General features: G+C 32.8%; 1 protein-coding gene across 8 annotated transcripts in view; it reads left to right on the forward strand.

Annotated features, from left to right (window-relative positions):
* LOC115879372 (ATP-sensitive inward rectifier potassium channel 12-like) overlaps positions 1-20,497 on the forward strand; it is a 110,328-nt gene that overhangs the window by 86,836 nt on the left and 2,995 nt on the right. For 4 of the 8 annotated variants that reach the window (XM_030896154.1, XM_030896156.1, XM_030896159.1 and 1 more), the window contains 5 exons: positions 9,786-9,988; positions 13,253-13,521; positions 15,170-15,367; positions 15,444-15,618; positions 18,102-18,320. In XM_030896154.1, coding sequence (XP_030752014.1) covers positions 9,786-9,988; positions 13,253-13,521; positions 15,170-15,367; positions 15,444-15,618; positions 18,102-18,320 — 1,064 coding nt within the window. Of the gene's footprint in view, positions 1-5,236; positions 5,470-9,785; positions 9,989-13,252; positions 13,522-15,169; positions 15,368-15,443; positions 15,619-18,101; positions 18,321-20,497 lie in introns of those variants that run through there. The other 4 variants (XM_030896157.1, XM_030896161.1, XM_030896160.1 and 1 more) reach the window with 2 other exon arrangements.

Here is a 20,497-nt window from a genome sequence, read left to right on the forward strand (position 1 = left end):
AATGTATATTTTTCACTTAGTAGTTTTATATAGGTACGGACGAAAAGTTATTACCCTTCACAACAGTTAAAACACATGTAGGTGGCGCTCCCTGTAAATACGAGTAATATTGACATGAAATTTCTCATGCCAAATAACTCCCAATTCATCCAATTTTAATCTAAATATTGACGCTGCTTCAGAAATTATTTGGAAAAAATCGAAATAAAATTGAAACTTCTACTACTACTTCTTCTTCCTTGTATCTCCGAAACTAAGCATGTTAGGACATACATTTATACGAATTTTTTTTACTTATTTTTATCCGCAGATTATGCGGCCTAAGTTTCCGGAATGCAGTTCCGTCCACACTGTATATTCTATATCTATGCAAAAATTTCGAAAAATATACTGGGACTTTTAAAATGTTTAGTTTTTTTAACCTTCTGTGATTTTTCGTTATTTTTTTTATTTGAATTACATAAAATGAAAAAAAGTCCTTTAAGCAATAACTGCAACGTATAATAGGAAGTTAAAGAATGGTGTAATACAGGGTGCAGCAAGAATCGGAGGACATAACCACTACGTCTTTTTGGAATCAAATTAAATTCAATGGACACAATTTACCTGGACACAATACAAAAGTGCTTGGTTTGTTCTTTAGAGAGCATCAAATTTAAAAATAATAACAATTTTTTTAAGATATTTTAAAAATCAAACTTTGGAGTTCCTCTATTTTGTTAGGCGCTTTAACATTTGACTTTTACAAAGAAAATAAAAAAAAAACAGAAAAAAACGCTAGAAGAAACCTAACCTAACCTAACCTAATCCCCACATAAATTTAAGCAGAAATGTTTTGAAACTTCAACGATGATTGATTTTTGTTAAAATCTACTAATAATGTAATGTAGTGTAGTTGGCGAAAATGCGGTATGTTAGGGTCATAAATAATTTTGACAATAAGCATACAATAAGCTTCATAAATTTTGAATCTAGTACATAACATTAGTCTTTGTTTTACATTAACGTTCGGGTTTAATTTTTGATTGTTGCCCTCTAACAGACACACAAAGCCCTTTTGTATAGAGAAAAAGTCCTACGTTGTCGGAATATTGAGACACCCCGTATTTTATAACGAAATACAAGTTCATTGATCTAAGACATCATAACCATTCAAAATTATTTCATTTTTTAGAAATATAACACAATCTAAAATCTATTTTATCCAAGTTTATAAGAGAAATAATATGTATTAATAAACAATGATAACAAGTAAGTAAGTAATAAACTAAGACAAACATTACTAATAAATATTGATATTTACTAGAATAAAATTGAAACTCCTGAAACTAGACTTATTGTAATAATTGGTAATTAATTGTTAATAAACCTCCAAAGTGATATACGAGTACAGCCCAGGGTACTCTGGTTTGATATATTGAGCCGGTCAGGAAGTAAATTTTAATTAATAGAATTAGCAGTTAGTAAAAAGTACCGTATGTTCGAAAAGAAACGGCGGTGGCATCCAGTTGGTTTGGAAATGAGCACCGATGACATTACCCATATAATATTAAATGTAAAAACAGCGATGTTTATTTCATAGTTATCCCTGATGCCGTTTTTTTTCGATCGTACGGTATAATAGTAAAATTCCTTGATTTGGTTTGGTTTGATTACACATCATCAAAATATATTGAGCAGATTTGGAAAATAATTGATTGAACCGATCTCAATAAAAAAGTCTGTTGTCTTTAAAAAGCAATGTTCTCTTATTGTTTTACGAGAAAACACTGTAAAAGATAGAAGAATAAAATATTAAAATATTCTTTTTGGATCGTATTGTACAATAAATGTACGTTTATATCCTTATTATCGCGTTATTTTTGAAAATAATACGTTTATTATTCTGCTATTCTGTATGTCTAATAATGAATAATGAAAATATAATAGTGAATAGTAGATTATGATGATAAATATTTAAATATGGTACAAATTGTGTATGTACCAAAGTTTTGTGTACTGAATATTATTTTGGAAGTTATACTTTGTTCAAAACAAAATTCTTTGAACTTGATTACTTTACTAGCTGAAATGATTAACTAGATTATACAAATTACGGAGAAACTTAAAACAAATAGGTATGCATGCCAAAAGTTGTTAAAAATTACTTGTTCCTGGTTTATAACTAATCACTAGTCTCAAATAAATGATTTTAAATAATTTTTAAATAATATAATTAAAAATGCGTATTTTATTAAATGCTACGAAAGTATACAGGGTGTGCCATTTTGGTTGAAATCATAAGGTATTTCCGTTATTAGTGAAGATAGAAGAATGCGGTTTGCACAAACCTGTCGCATTTTTTTTTGTTAAACGGAAGGTACTGTAAACAAATTTTACATAGCTCTTCGTTTTTGAGCTAAAAGGTTTTTTTGAAAATTTTGCAATATAGGGCACCCCCCGTATCTCTGTTATTGTGAAAGATATCGAAAAGTATGAAATAATCAAATAGGGGTGGTGGTCCAAAAATATGTGGATATGGATTCTTTTAAGACGTTCCCAATGTATAAAATAATTTTGAAATATATCTTTCACTGTTCTAGTAATTTTCAACGAAAATCTATGTTTACCATAATTATAAATTATGTCTAAATTTACCACTTATCATTCTTCAAACAAAAACGTACTTCTCTAATTTTGGCAGAATTTTGCTACTTGTAAGCACTTTTTTGAATATTACATTCTTGTTGCTAATTTTTGTTAGTTATCACAAAGGATAAAACAAAGCTAGCGATATTTTTACCTAAAATGATTTGAAAGATATTAAAAAAAATAATGTAAATAATTTATTTTGTCTTTTAAAGGATGTCTAATAAGTAAAACAATTTTATTGAACTTAATGCAGAGAATAAGCATATATGTAGGGTTTTTTTAGGCCTTAATTTTTCGCTTCTTGTATTTTGTTTACAATTTTATTATTCGATATATGTTTTTAATAAAATTTTAAAATTTTAAAAGGTGCCCGGTGGCGTAGAGTTACAGGCTCTCGTCTACCAATCTCAGGGTTGTAGGTTCGAATCCTACACCAGGCATTTCATCAGCCGACTATTTTTATTAAAATAAAAATAGTTTGGGTACCTAAGTCGATTCAGCCTTAAATGAGTACTTAGGATTCACAATCCTGAGGTAATAATAGGCGGTTGAAGCGTAGTGCTCTGCTAGCCACATTACAGGGTGGTTCAAATTCGACGCTTTTAAATGGAAACACCCTTTTCTAGAGGAGATAGACAAAAACTAATATCGGTGTTTGGAGCTCAATTTTTGTCAAAAACATGACGGTGAAAACCGCATATCGATATCTGTTACAGTTTCGGAGTTTTCAAAAATATGCATTTTTAACAAATCGCTATAACCTTTTTGCTATGGAAATTTTTGTATTTTTATAAAAATATTTCCAAAGCACTTTTTTACGTAGAATTTAATGGTTTAAGTATAATTTTTCTAAAATTAATAATTTAAGAATTATCAACAGAAAATTTGATTTTTTATAAGGGACACTAGGTATATTTTTGATTTATTGAAAATAATTTAAAATTACCTTTTTTAAGAATTAATTAACTCAGTGGGGGTGAAAGTTACCCTCTCATAACAGCTAATTATTTCTAATTCTTTTCTAGATTATACGGAAGAATAAGAAACCTTTATTCTTCCGCAAATATATCCATAGGGTTAGATCCATGAGCACTAAGTCAAGCGGCCTCGACGGCCAACGGCTGGGATCTTGGTTAGCTATTCAATTATTCTTGAAATTGCCTGCAAAAATTTCCTGATAACTTCAGCGTTCAGAGGCGCTGCGTCGTCTTGCTGGAAAAATATGTTTTCGAGTTCCATTAAGGGCATATCATCAACAAGGGGTCCAAAGCCTACTAGTTAAAAGTGGCGAACTTTTAAAAATTCTGTATTTTGAAGGGGATTATAACAAAATATCAAGTGTGCTATATTTTTGGAAAGGTAATTTTAAATTCTTTTCAGTTAATTAAAAATATAGAGGGTGTTCCAAATAAAGAATCAATTTTTCTGTTGCTAACTCTTAAATTATTCATTTAAAAAAAATATACTTAAACTATTAAATTCGAATACAAAAAAAAATCGAAAGAAATACAAAATTTTAAATAGCAAAAAAGTTACAGCGATTTGTTAAAAATGCAGATTTTTGAAAAACACCCCGTATCTCCGAAACGGTAACAGATATTGATGTGCGGTTTTTACCATCATGTTTTTGATGAAAATTGAGCTCAGATACCGATATTAGTTTTCGTCTATCTCCTATAGAAAAGGGTGTTTCCATTTAAAAGCTTCGAATTTGACCCACCCTGTACCTTGCTACTCCCAAGGCGTTAAACGCTATATACTGGAGCTATCATTATTATAATAACATTTTATAAATAATATATTCTATATTAACTGAGATAATATTGAAGCAGAAATGAGAATCACGCAAACGCGAAAATGGAACACCTTGTTGAACCCCATATTAGGCATTCAAACAGTGATAACTGATTGCAGTTGGGGGATGGAATTTTTGGTCTTTCAACAGCAAAATAAAACACTAATTCACCAGAAACCACAATACACCAAAACACTTTTCTTTTGCAGTGGGCGAGCGTTTCGCTAACTCTGTTAGCATCAGCAGCAGATGAATAAAGCTAGTGATTAAAACAGTGTTCAATCATAGACTGCATCAAAATTCTTTTCCGAGTTTTTCAATTATGGTCTGACATACAAACGAAAATACTTTAATCAAAGCTTATATGTCAATTTTTAATAAACGGCATAAAGTGGTCAGCTTGACTGAAAATATCAAAATTTGCTATTTAAAAGGCCACTGTGATGCCGTTTATTTGATCATATGGTAAATATCTTAGACCTTATACAGACTGACGACTGCATTGTATTCTATTAATTATTAAAACATAGAACATAAAGCAATACAGAAAAACATTCCGCAGTAAATTTGTTAAATCAAATTTGCAATACCTTTTTTATGAGTTTTTAACACTTTTCAGAAAAATTTCCGGCGCTTAAATTTAATAAACTCTAACACTAATTAGTACGGTTAAAAAATCAGAACAAAACCATATTGTTCGTGAAATCACCGCTCTTGACACGAATGTTTTGATCTTGAAATGGATTTTATCTTTGATAGATAAATGTGATACATATATTTCAATTATACGTTAATTAGTAAGTTTTATTATGTAGTGCGATTGTGACGTATTGCGAATAATAGTACAAACGTGAAAAATTATGTAGTCTTTCGCACAAAACAAACGTTAATAATAAGTTAGTGTTATTGTTTGTCATACGTAAAACACTAAGTGGGTGTTATGAACTATCCGTGTGTTTGCAATGATAATTGTTCGTGACATATTTTGCAGCTTTTATTTGAACAGAAAGTGGATAAATGATTAACTATTTATCGGACAGAAGGTTGTGTACTTTTTAAATTATTGGTTTAAATATTGACAGATTTATAATCGTGCACATATCCATATCGTATAATGCTCTTGTGATAATTATCATTCGATTAAATTATCCATAATATACCAATAAAAAAGTAGTTTAATATACCACTAAATATACTTTTTTGAGCAAAATAACATGCAAAGTAAATTCCTTACTACATCAAAAGATATAGGAAATACCATGCAAATTTTGAACTGTACAGGGTGTCCCACTAAAAATAGCTCACGGCTGTATCTCGGAAAGTATTAGCCTAGTAGTAGGGCCTACGGAAAAAAATATTTGTAACTAAAGGGGCTATGAGAAATTGCTGGAAATTATTTTCAAGTTTATAAGAAAATAAGAAAATTGAATTTTTACAGAATTTTGCCTAGATAATGTGTACTATAAATAATAGCTTCATAATCTTCAGTAAATTTTGGATTTTTTTTGTTAGAACCATTTTCCCCTATCTGCGAAAATAAAGTGGTGGGGGAAGGCTAGATCTGTCTTTATTTAAATGTTAATAACTCCTAACTTTTTTATGATACCGTGTTGTAAAAATAAGGTAATTAAGGGTTTATTTTTTGGTATTTATTATAATTTTGCTAATATTTTCGGTTTGAACGATATCAAGATGCGGTTTTCGCTGACTTTTTAAGCTTTTTCTACTCTTTACTATTAGCTAAAATTACATATACTATCGTATTTAATTGTTTTTGAAAAAACGCGCTTTGTTTGTTAAATTGTAAGAATGCGCCACTAGCGTCTACGACGTAATTAGACTTGGCTTTTATTGGCTTTTAGTCCGTCCCATCCCCAATTCAAACCAAGCATAGATATGTTTCCTCCGTCAACCGCAGAGTTCGCGTCAAATTATTTGTCTACCTTTTTACAAAGGGTAATTCGAAAAATATTGCACCGAGACCCCCTCCCAGGTGTCAATCTACGCTACCGTATTCTTAGTATACATTTAGATCGAGACTATTTAAATTTACCTAATGCTATTCATTCTTTTGCCAGTCAGTCATTAAATAGTTATTACTAAAAGGATAATTGGTAAAACTATACAGGCTGAGTCTTAAATAAGTGCAAATATTGTCAGGGGTGGTATATTTCGACCCCAGGAACACGTCTATGAGGGTTTTTTTGCAAAAAAGATGTTAAAAATCGAGCATTTTCATTTAAATTTTCTAGTATATTTTAGAAAACTTTTTAGGACTTCCTTCACAATTTTTCCCCACTGTTTAGTTTCTTAATCTTTGATATTACGGCATTAAAAGAGATGCAAATACCGAAAAATTGAACATATGGTGGCTCAATTTTTTTTAAAATAAATCTATTTTTTAAATTTTCAAACTTTAATAACTCTTATTTGAAACACGGTAAAGAGGATATATTATGTTTATTTTATTGAGATCTACCAGCCCTGAAAATATTTGCACTTATAGACTCACCTTGTAAAATAAAAATTTTCCAACCGAACAAACAACAGATGATTATTCAAATTATAAGTGTCCCAGAAAAAGACATTTTACAATAGTTATTTTACAAATTGGTGTTTATGTTTAAAAGCAACTGACGATTATACTGATGCAAATTTATTAGTTAGTTATGGAGTCACTAAGGATCTTACGTCACTTTAGTTAGATGATTAACCATTTAATATTTGCTAATCCAATCTTTTTTTGAGCTCTGATCGGGACCGGCCCACCGGCCCATCTTTCCACCGGCTCACCGGGAATTTTCCCGTTTTCCCATATGGCCCATCCACCCCTGAGCATATATGTAGACCTCTAAAAAATCTATCTACAACTTCACTGTAAAATTAACAGGGGAGCCAATATCTGGACAGTTTTGTAAAATTTGCATGCAATTTTCTATGTTTCCAAAGGTATTCCAACGACGACGATGCACTACCCGGCCGGTATAATATATAACATATAGAAATTTTCTTCTTGATAAAAAACATTTTTAGTAGAGGCTTATAACAAATATCTGATGTTATACAGGGTCCGGCAATAGTGCGGCAATAATGCGAAGCCAAAAATGCAATAATATACAGGGTATTCCATTTAAAAAAAATCATCAAGGTCCACTCACACCTTTTTGAGCCACCCTATAGAAGTTAAAATATTTTCCTGAAATACATCCTGGTACATACTTTAGGTTTGAACTTAAACAAAATTCTCAAGTTTTTTATTCTAGGAGCTACAGATGCCTGACGCACTATTGCCGGACCCTGTATATTGCAGATATTAGGTACATTTTCATTTGTTATTAAGGATGGTTCTTTAATACAGTTATAAAAACTAAAATATTACACAAAACTTTTTTGATTATGGTATTAATGACAACTTATTCAGTACCAGCAGGTCATCTTTGTCTGTTTTTAAGTATTTGTTTTTTATCTGCAAATTTTAATGGATACTACCTGACTACGTTACATGACAATATTAGCGAATATTTAGATAGTTACGCAGATTTTCTTGCAAATAATCGTAGCCGGCAGACTGGATATATTAGGCTGTGATTACAATGAGCCTTCTATAAATATATAGTTTATAGTACTTATGATAAAAATAATATCGAATGTTTTAAAACTGTATTTATATAAAATCCTTATCAGATATATGAGATATATGTATGTCTCGATTTAAGTCTATTTAGTAGTACTTAAAGTAAACATTTCAGAGAACTAGTGAGAAATATGAAATAAAAATTAAAATATTTACTGTTTCATAATGAGATGCACTCAAATTTATCTGTGTCCTTTGTCTCATTATCTCTATGTTGTTGTAGTCTTTGTAGCAGTAATATTATAAGCTCCTTTCATAACCATTTAGCATTACCAGCATCAGATGATTCAAACATGGTTAGCGAAATGCGCGTCCACTGCAAAAGTAGTGGCGAATTAGTGTTTTATTTTGTTAAGAATTAATGGTTATGAAAAGAGCTTATAATATTCTTCCACCTTTATTTGATATATTCTTAAATTATATTCACAATAAACATAGATACAACACACGGGCAAGCTGACAAATATCCAAGATAATTATTTTGAATTTTTTAAGACATCATCATATTATACAGGATGTAGTAATTGTAATCGAAAATCTTTGATAATTTATTCTCTCTGCAAATAAAAATAAATAAAAAACTTTGTATAAAATCATGTCCTAAAATACTTCGCTTTGGAGATACAGCGTGTAGAAGTTTCATTTTTACTTCGTTTTTGATTGTTTCGTATTTAAATGAAAATTAGTGCCTGTGCGTTTTTTGACATGAGAAATTCGATTTCGATGCTACTATGACTCCTACATGCAGTCTATGACAGTATATACATGTATCTACGTTTTTTTTTCGGTTTTGAAGAGTAATAATTTTTTGTCCGTACCTGTATTAAGTTACTGAGAAAAAAATACACATTTTCACGGTATTCTTCATAAAAAAGGCCTCTTGGTAAAAATCGCTACGAGTAATAGTTCTCAGAATATTTGGAATCGAAATAGGCAATACATGTCATTATTGTCAAAAATTAAACATGTTGACTAGATAGTTTTATTACACTGAAATAATAAATTTGAAATGTTTTTGTGCCAAAGGTTTAACAGAAACTGTTATCATAATTCTTTTTAGAAAAAATTACGATTAATGTGAGAAAATAAAACGTTTCCAAATTTATCATTTTGGTCAAATAACTATGTAGTGAAAATTTTAATTTTTTGTCAATAATGACGAGTATTGACTATTTCCATTCCAAATATCTTGAAAACGGTTGTTCGTACCCATTTTACTAAGGCACATTTTCAAAACAGTTAAAAACATGTAGGTAGCGTCACCTACAAATAGGTGTTCTATTGATATCGAAATCAAAATGCTCATGTCAAAAAACACCCATACACCAATTTTCATCCAAATATCGACTATGGTTCAAAAATTATTTGGAAAAACCGAGATAAAAATTAAACTTCTACGCCCTGTATTTTCGAAACGAAGCATTTCAGGACATACATGTATACGAACTTTTTTACTTATTTTTATCTGCAGAATATGCTGCCGAAGTTTCCCGAATAGAATTTGGACCACCCTGTATATTGTAAATCTTTGTTTTTTTCTGTTTAAAAATATATATTATTATATTAACAGCGTATTAAACCTTGTGTCGTGTGTTTGATTTATACTCAATTTTATAATTTTTTATATATTTACAAAAACATAAATATTCGTACCTACTGATCTTTTATTTATAGTCATTTTAATTCTTCCCTATTCTCATTACAAACCTGTTCTAATAAAAATAGGGCATGCGAATGTTTCAGAAAGTCCTTCAGGTGCAACGCCACGAGGAAATTGCGGCGCAGGGCCGTGTTCAAAAATGGAGACTGCAACATTCTCCACTCCAGAATCTCGAAACGCGGACTGCGATATTTACAGGATATTTTTACTACTCTCGTCGATTCTCAATGGAGATGGACGCTCACTATTTTTGCCATAGGATTCTTAGGTAAGTTACATTACCAATTAGCATCATTATTGACTTGAATCAAATCAGTGATTATCCGCTGTTATGATAACACGATTAGTGAAAGTTTGATAAGGAATTTTATATATTTACAATAATCTGTATAAAATTCAATGCTGATTGACTTGGGGTATCGTTATCAACGCACAGCCGAAACCGTTTGTCATAGAAGCACGAAATTCGACACACACACTTTCCTTGAGTGATGTAAGTGAGCACTAAGAAGAGATTTTTTTAAAAATTCGCCCCTAAGGGCGTAGAGGTACAGGCTCTCGTCTACCAATCACAAGGTAGTGGGTTCGAATCCCACACACGGCATTTCATCAGCCGACTATTTTTATTAAAATAAAAATAGTTTGGGTACCTAGGTCGACACAGCCTTAAATAAGTATTTGGAATTCACAATCCTGCCACATTACCTTCCTTGTATACCGAATGGCTCTAGTATGGCAAGCTGTACCTTGCAACTCCCAAGGCGTTAACTATATACGGAAACTAGTATTATTATTATAAAACCTGTTCTAGGAGCGGAAAATTTTGCGCTGAGGTTCCTTGTGTGGCATAATTCAGCTCCAAAGGGCGATTTTTGGAAATTCGCCCACTAAGGGTGAATGTTGTATACAATAATAATAATATAATATTAATAGCTCCCGTATATAGTGTTTAACGCCCTGGGAGTAGCAAGGTACAGCTTGCCATGCTAAAGCCATTCGGTATTCAAGGAAGGTAATGTGGCTAGCACTACGCCTCAACCGCCTATTATTATCTCAGGATTGTGAATCCCAAGTACTCAGTTAAGGCTGAGTCGACCTAGGTACCCAAACTATTTTAATTTTAATAAAAATAGTCGGCTGATGAAATGCCGGGTGTAGGATTCGAACTCACAACCTTGAGATTGGTAAATGAGAGCCTGTACCTCTACGCCACCGGGGAATGTTGTATACAAAAAATCTGTCCTAGCAGTATGAAATTTTACACTGAGGTCTTCACATGCCAGTTTTTTTTTGTTAGTACAGCAGTTTGACGCAGTAAAGGAAATGTAGGAGAAATTTAAAATTTTATTCGGATGAAGTCGCGGGAAAAAGCTAGTAATATAAAACTTAATTAAAAAATGAATCAATTTTCTTAAATCAACCTGTTTCACAAATTCATATAATTGACCAAGTCGATAAAATTTACTAGTTACATCCAATTGTCAAATCATCACTTATGGAGCACTAATATGATGGGAAGCGGTACTTAAAGAGGCTAATAGAAAAAGCCTCACGAAAGTACAGCGATTAGCAGCTCTAGGTACAACTGGAGCAAGGAACAACACAGCGCAAGCTGCGCTAGAAGCAATTCTGGACTTGCAATCAATCGACTGGCTCGCAAAGGATCTGGCCGCTAAGGGTGCCCTAAGATTAAGGGAATCCAATCTGTGGAACCAGACCAACTACGGTCACTCGAGGATATTGCCAGTGATAGGAAAAATCATGGCGAACCCGAGTCCACATCTGCTAGACCAGAAAACGGACTATATGCCACCAAACATGATTTTGGAGAAAAGATAAGGATTCGCATCCCGATAAGAGAAGAATGGGAAAGCAACCGAGTAATGAACACTCAAGAGATAGCAGTCTACACAGATACTTCCGCAAATTCAGGGAGCACAGGTGTAGGCATCTTCTCAGAGAAACTAGACATCCGACGATCTTTGAGGCTATCGGATGGCTGTAATGTTCTACAAGCAGAGGTTTACGCCATAAAGGGAGCGGCTAGATGTATACGAGAGAAAATTGCTGATAGACCAATAGGGGATATAGTGATATACTCTGACAGCTGGGCCGCTTTAAGAAGCATCACCATGCAATCAGTGAGATCGAAAACTGTGATGGAATGCCGAGAAGCACTGTCCTGGCTGCGTCGGGCGGGACTACTAGCCAAAGACGGGGCCAGGGGAGAGGCCGTGGCAGATGACCCACCACTTGTGACGATCAACACACTTAAAGACGCTATAGGAACTACAATCAAAGTCAAGCAGCAAGAGGACTGCGCTACAGCTCTGGTGAGGAAGAGTGAGGACTGCGCTACAGCTCGAAGACTATGGCCAGTAGTAGATAGCAAAAAGACAAAACAACTACTAGGGCACAAAAAGGACCTAGTACGCATATTTGTAGGTGTCGTCACTGGAAACTGTTCCACGGGGGTCCAGCCGTCTTTTCACTTTACCTCGTAAGATGGAAAGTTTCCGACGACGACTACTGAAGAGAATGCGTAGAAGAAGAAGAAACCATAGAGCACCTGCTGTGCCACTGTCCGGCACTGGAATACCGACGCTTTAAAACTTTAGGGCAAGGTTTTTTGGAGGGACTAGAGGAAGCAGCAGAAACCAACATCAGCGACATCGGGAACTTTGCAAAGAGCTGGAAGTGCTTTAACGCAAAGAAATAATGAGAGGAAGGTTTGGTAAAACAATACAGGGGTATCTCAATGGGCCTAAGGCCTTCGAGTGAGGGATCAAATATAATCCCAAACCCCAGCAACCTAACCTAACCTAACCTACATCCAATTTTGGTATACATATAGGGAAATTAAAACAACTTTGGGTGCACGTCATAAATGACACCATGCGTCGTCTTATGAAGTTTGCTGGTGATCGTATTATGATGTGTAACCAAAGTTAGTTTAATTTCCCTATAGGTAGTTATTAAATAGTATTCATATGACAATATCCAAAGCATGTAGAATAAGTGAAACATTTCGATAACGTTCTTCAGTTTATTTTTTTTAGGTAGGCTTTTTGTATTTGAATTTTTTTTAGATCATTACATATAATTACTGAAAATTAATATAATTGTCTCTAGTAGGTACATAGAGTACGCTGTTACAAAAATAATCAAAATAGACTATTTTTATATATCATGTTTAGCTCAGTTATGTTGAAATCATTATATTGCATATCATATCTTAAATTTATATCCCTGTCTGCTTGCTAAATTATATCTTGCAATATTAACAAAGGAAGCAGGTAGTTATTTTTATATATCAATAGAGATACCACTAAATTAAACAATACACAGTAAAGAGTATATGAACATGCATATTTTGTAAGTTTAATTTATACAATTTTTAAATAATCCTATATTTTTCGAGATTAGTTTCGTTTTTTGTTTCTTGACGTCAAAGAATTATTTATCTTCGTTGTTTTCGAAAAAAATACTTTAGGATTAATGAAATAACAATATCTTAATATGTTAATTTTAGGTTCCTGGTTGATATTCGCTTTGATCTGGTGGCTAATAGCCTTTACCCATGGCGATCTAGAGCCCGATCATTTGCCCGAAAACCAGGCTGATTCGAGCTGGACCCCTTGTGTCCTAGGCATTCAAGGTTTTACCTCTTGTTTCCTGTTTTCCATTGAAACACAGCACACGATTGGTTATGGTGCCCGAACTACGACTGAAGAATGTCCTGAGGCCATCTTCATTATGTGCTTGCAGAGTATCGCTGGAATGATTATTCAAGCTTTCATGGTGAGCAAACTTATTAATAAAATCGTTAACTTTTTAAATGTTCAAAGTCGAAAGTTCCTGATTACCTTGCCTTGGCTTATATTGAACTATAAAGGCGCATTCTCACGACTAGTGTACTTGACAAACATTTGTTATTGGAATATACTCGCCATGTCGTGAGAACGGTTTTCTTGGTCACTCTCTGTCGGTAAATATAACCCGAGTCAAAGGATCACAATAATTATTCGTACACTTGCCAAGTGTACTTGGCCAGCCTTGTCTATACTTGCCGAGGTGCAAAAAAAACGACTGCACAAATAATTGTACTGTTATAGCGTATGTCCCGTTTATTTCCGGATTGTAGTGTTTCTAGTTAATTGCGGATAATTTAAAACGTTAAAACAATAATAGATTATATAATATCAAATTTACATTAATAACTTCCATATTGGCGACATACCTAAATCGTTCTCACAGCAATAAATGGAGTAGACAAATGAAGACTACACGGGAAAAACCAGATATGTCACATTTTCATAGAAATTAACCTAGCGATACAACTTTATACACAAATGATAATGTCATTCGAGAAAAAAGAAAGCAATAATACGCTTACTCCCAGAGATATTACAGCTTGGTTATTTTGCCGTACACAGGGAAAACCAGAGTAGTCCACGCGTAAGGTAAATGGCAAAAACCAGAGATGTACTTACGCATGGGCGACAAGCATGCATCTTGCAATTAGTATTATATGTTATAAATTTATGTATTGTAATAAAAACCTACAATATTAATTTTCTTCCTACAACAAAAATAATAATAGTTACTTAGGTTTTATACAACCTTTAATTGGACATCCCTGGTTTTCCCCTGTTTTGTTTTGCATTTTGACATTTTTATTTCGGTATTTCAGAATATGGCGATAATTCACAATATTAATAATTCAGAATTGGTAGTAAAATATATTTTTCTAATTATTCAACCGAAAATAACATATTTCTTTAAAAACACTAAATTGCAATTTCTCGGCTCCAATTAAAATGGACAAAATTGGGGTTTCCCGTGTAGTCTTCAAATGATGTTGTTTTCGAATTTATGGATTTATACGAAAATGAGTCCTTCATATGGATGGACAAACATAAAGAACATAGAAATCGTATTGCAGTGTAAAGTAAAAGAACTTAAAAAGAAAAAAGAATCACTAGACAATTTCGGGATGACCGGTATCCATTGATGCGACTATACTGTTTACTTGCCAAGGATTTAAACAATGTTTGTGCTGGCGTACTTGTTGAAATGAACACGTCGCGCGTCGTGTGAGCGCCATACTTGCCAATGTTGTTTACAAAGTGACTGGTGGGGATACTTGCCAAGTACGCAAATATTGGCGTACTTGCCAAGTAGACGAGTCGTGAGAGTGCGCCTTAAGATCCCAGGAAGCTTTGATTTTTAAGGACTGGAATATATAGATTTGTTACCACTTTTGTAATAATCAGAACTTCCACCTTGTAATTTTTTAAATATTATTCTCAAATTGATTGACTTTAGCCACTTAATTATAAATATATAAACAGCAGATGTGTTATTTTTTTCTTTGCATTTTCTTTTATTTTTCTTTTATTGTCTATCTATGTCTATTTGAAACCTCAATATACATATTATGTTCTAGGTGGGTATAGTTTTCGCCAAAATGACCCGTCCTAAATTGAGAACACAAACACTGCAGTTCTCTAAAAATGCCGTTATATGCCAAAGAGATGGCCAACTGTGCCTTATGTTCAGAGTGGGTGATATGAGGAAGAGTCACATCATAGGTGCGAGCATTCGAGCTCAGCTCATTAAGTCTAAGCTGACCAAAGAAGGCGAGGTAAGGAATTAAAATAAAGCATATATCATTATGTTTTTTATTTAAGAAATTTATAAGAATATTTTTATTGCTTTAGTTGCTGACCAACTTCCAAACCGAACTAAATGTCACTGCGGATGGTTGTGATGGTAACTTGTTCTTTATTTGGCCTATGACCATAGTTCACAAAATTGACGAAGAATCTCCGTTCTATCATTTATCAGCTAGTGACTTATTGCAAGAGAAATTTGAAATAGTTGTTATACTAGAAGGTAAGTTGTTTGATGAAATGGATGGTACCATTTTAATACCATATTAACTTTTTAAAGTTAAGGTATTAACATAATACGCCAGATAGCGTTTTCGGATTAAAATTTGTTTTATTAAAAAAACAAACTTGAAAAAATGAACAGTAATCAAAAGCGCCTGGAAATCACTAATTACACTAGAAGGTTATCAATATCAATGCAAGTAGTTTTAATGTTCATTCTACGAAAATAATGATCAGATTTGAAGATAATGATCAACAAAATTATCGTGAGGTTACTTACATTATTTTTGCAAAATATATATAACTCTTGAAAACAAGACTTGTGTTGGTTGTGCTTCAGAACAAACTAAATTTTATGAAACATATTATTTTTGTTTCTTCTTATACCGCTTAGAAACAATATTGATTAAGCACTAAAGATATGTATAAACAGTAATTTATTATATTGTTAAATGTATATATTTACATAGCTTAGAAAATTGCATTTAAATCATTAATTCGTAATAAAATATATTTTTAATAATTTTTTTATATTTTTAAAATATTCAATTTTTTAACCTAACTTAAATTAAGAATTGAGGGCCCTATAAGATTTTAAATTATATGATCATAATCCTAATCATAATACATTAGTATATGATTCTCAATTTGATGTTTCATATTCACCATTTTCTTAGTGTACTCTGTACATTCCAAGTATCGGGTGCCTCAAATTATTCGCTTTCGCAACATTAGTTTGCGGTATTCAAAAAGGACTTAATTTTATTTTATATTGCCAATTTTGGATTTTTTAGAAATGAGACGAATGGCACCTCATTACTAGTTTTACCATAATCATAATATACATATGTTTAGCAAAATGGAAAAGAAAAAAATATTTTTAAATAACTTTTTCTACAGGGTGAGTAGTAAATAAGTGCAAATATTTTTAGGAGCAGTATATTTCGACCCGACACGTTCTATGAGGGTTTTCAAAAAAATTGAAAATCTTGATTTTTTTGACAAAAATTTTGGGAGTTTTTTTTTTAATTTTTAGTTAAAAGTTATATCTTGGCAACATAGGTTATAGATTAAACTTACAAGAAAGAAATCCTAGAGAAGATCCAGTGGTTCTGAAAATTTTAGCGAAAAATCATTTTTTTTAATTTTCAAAGTAAAATAACTCCTAACGATAAATGACGAATAACTCTTAACGATAAACTTAACGATAATGACAAAAAATGGTAATTGTTGTGACAAAAATGGTTTTGATGGGGTTAGAGTTGTCATATTTAAGAAGATATGAAAACGATATTATATACCAAAAATATACCTTAACATCATCAATCAAATACACCTCAGTCATTGGTCATTCTCAGTCACCAAAGGCACGAAGTTTGAAACATCTTGTACATATTTATCATTCTACATAATTGTAATAATTGGATCAATGATGGAATGGAATATACCGGGTGCATCTCAAAAATAGCTCACCCCTATATCTTTTTTATTTTACCAGATAAAAAAACGAGATTTGGTATGTTAGTATATAACATAAACCAGGATTGATTGACGTATTCAACTCTTTTCGGCCATTTCCTGTTTCACCGGAAATTACTACAACTTTTGATTTTTAAATAGCACTCTCGGTATTTTTTTACTTTATTCGATAGAAAATGACATTCTGAAAAGAATGACATATCATGTCAACTTCTGGCATTTTTGCTTAAAACAAAATTGAATTTTAAATTTAAATCTTGAGTGCCATGGATGTGTTAAAAACACTAATTTTTAATCAAGGAGCCTTGGAAAAATAGATTTGATCGTCTAATGTTATTCGTGTCTTGTCCTGGCCGGTTAAAAGATGCCCAAATCGTATTTTAAATCATATCTCAATTTTTTCAAATGGAACGAGGGTGGCTCATTAGCATATTTGGAAAAAGATTTTTTACAAATAATTTGGTACCACATACTATTATACACTGGTATTTCGAATCAAATTATCGTTATGAATCGCATGTTGCGTTCAAATAAACCATATTCGAAAATGTCAAAAGTTGACATATGATATGTCATTCTATTCAGAGTATCATTTTTTATCGAATAAAGTAGTAGTCATTACAGGTGAAACAGGAAGTGACAGAAAACAATTGAATACGGCAATCGATCCTAATTTATGTCATACATTAATATACCAAATCTCTATTTTTTATCTAAAGAAATAAAAAAGTTATAGAGGTGAGCCACTTTTGAGACGCACCCGATATAATCTGATTAAATATTTATCAAAGTTATATTTACTAAGAAATATAGTTAATCCAATGAAGGAAAATATGATTCGGACTGTCCGAATCGGACAGACTACGTCCAAAAAATAACTTACTTTTAAATTGAAATGACATTGAAAACAATGTTACTGCTATATTTCATTTCAAGAATACACTTACTTTTTAAATTTATTTCTGTATTCTTTAGTCAATGTCATTATAATTATTTATCTTTCAGGAACAATTGAAAGTACTGGTCAAACCACTCAAGCTCGGTCCAGTTTCCTGGCTAGCGAGGTTCTGTGGGGACACAGATTTGAACCAGTAGTGTCTTATAACAAGGAGAGGCAGGGCTACGAAGTGAACTATTCCCGATTCGATAATACGGTGGCCGTGGATACACCATTATGTTCTGGTGCCGAACTATCTGAGTTTTATCAGGTCAAAGATGGTCCAGGTACGTCAATTTTAAATCGTAATCAAAATTTAACACGCTCCTTTTATTATAAGATTTAATGAGTATAGAGATGGGAATTCTAGTTCCTTGGGAGGAGTTCCTTAGTTCTAGTGTCTCCAGAGGAATAGTTCGTTGAACTAGGTCTTTAGTTCACAATAGTTCCCGACTAACTTTGTCATCCCCGTTGCTTGCTAATGGGTTTCGTTGTCGGTCAGAACTATTTACAGTATGATCTGTATAATTTTTATAATGTACAAAATATAAGGAAACGTGTAATTGCGTATGTTAAAACCATATAGGTAAGTTTGTTGCAGATAAACAAAAATAAAAAAAAATCTCAAATCAGAGTTTAAAAAACTATATCACAAATCAGTTGGAGCAAATCATACGAAAATTTTACGACAAATTGCATTTTTCCCCACTTCAAGCTTTTTGTTTCTGTCTAAACATTCCTAAGCTCTATTTCATTTTATAAGATATTTCTTAATTTTAGGGACCTAAAGTAAACATTCCCATAAAATATTCAAAGAATAAACTAAAAATCAAAAACAGTATACACGACAATTTTCTGTGGTAATTACGCCAGCTGTAGCAATAGACAATTTTGGTTTAATTAGTTCCCCTAGTTCCTCTCAGTCCTTTCGGTCCGGGACAGGTAACATAACAGTGGAGAGTGCCGGGCTGGCACTCTCCATTCCTGCCTAGTATCGGGCTACGATCGCGCTGGCCGATCCGTACGTAAACTAGTCTTTTATTTAGTTCCTCTAGGTCCGGATCCGATAACATACGGGTGGCACTTTCCACTCTTGCCTAGCATCGGGCTACGAGGCTACGATCGCGCTGGCCGATCCGTCGCTGTCGCATATTATTATATATTGGTCACAGTCTCGATCCCGGAATAGGTTCTGAGGAACTTGTTCTTTGAGAAACAGGGTACTAATTTCTTCCATTCCGGGTAGTTCATTGGCACTAGTTCGTTCACGAAATACACACCTCTAACTGAATACAATAATTGTTTCTGATTATTATCACGCATTCGATTCATTGATACTCTTTGTTATTGTTTTGATTAGTGAAACAAAACTTTCAGTTATAATAAAAATTACAAGACTAGTGTCGTTTGTCGCTCCACAAGTTCTATAAATGCCGGTTCCATCAGTCTCTTAGGTTTCTTTCTTAGGTTAGTCTCTCTTAGGTTTCTTTCAAGCATGGCTTCCTTTACATATTATATGTTTGGAAACTATTGACATTTTTTATATTATAATTTATAAATAGTATTTTGTATCTATAAATTATGAAGTTGAATTATGAATTATTTAGGTAGGTATGTTATATAGCAGAAAGTCTAGTTCTAAAATAGATGGATGCTAAATGCCATTTTGTATTAGGAAATTCTAAATAGATAGGTATTTTACGAATGATGTTTATCGTTTACTTATGTTAGCAGATTCGTCATAATTTCTGCCAAGTTAGTTTTTGTTTTTAGTTCAAATAATAATAAACACGACTGGACTTGACTTAAACGAAAATATAAACTTACTCGCCATGTTTTTGCTTGTCTATCTTTTTTTTTCTCGCTGCATACTTTGTGTTATTTAATATATTTATATATGTTATTACTTTGTGAGTCTTCAACTCTTCAAAGATGACTGAAATAAAGGTGGGCAGAACGAATCATTCATTTGAACTAGCATTAAAAATGAATGGTGAGTTTCTCTTCACCGCTTAGAATACGATTCTTTCAATTGAATCGTGGCTAGCACGGTGTTCAGGCTTCTCCACAACGGCCATGTCTTTTCCGCACCAAGTGGTAGGTTTTTTTAGCCTTAGCTCAAATTCATTTAGGATTGTTGACGTTGCTGACCAATCTCTTTGAGGATGCCGTGCTGCTATCAAGTGGCTGGACGGTAGAAAGGATTATTTCTGGATTTCAACCTGGGGTTAGCCGCGTTTTGTCCGAAATGCAGGTGACGGGCATTGAAAAGAAGGTCTGTCTGTGTGTAACTGTTGGGCCGATGTGGCTTATGGGCTTGATGCAAGGCAAGGTGTTTTAGGCATCCGCTGATTAGACAGCATGATTGGTTCAGCATCGGGTCTATTTTTTTGCATGGAAGGAATGTTCCCAAACTGTGGCCGCATATTCGGCAACAGAATAGTACAGTGCAAGAGCAATCATT

The sequence above is a fragment of the Sitophilus oryzae genome, unplaced genomic scaffold (assembly GCF_002938485.1).
Source record: "Sitophilus oryzae breed Bouriz unplaced genomic scaffold, Soryzae_2.0 scaffold_1576_pilon_pilon, whole genome shotgun sequence".
Classification (NCBI taxonomy): Eukaryota; Metazoa; Arthropoda; class Insecta; order Coleoptera; family Curculionidae; genus Sitophilus; species Sitophilus oryzae.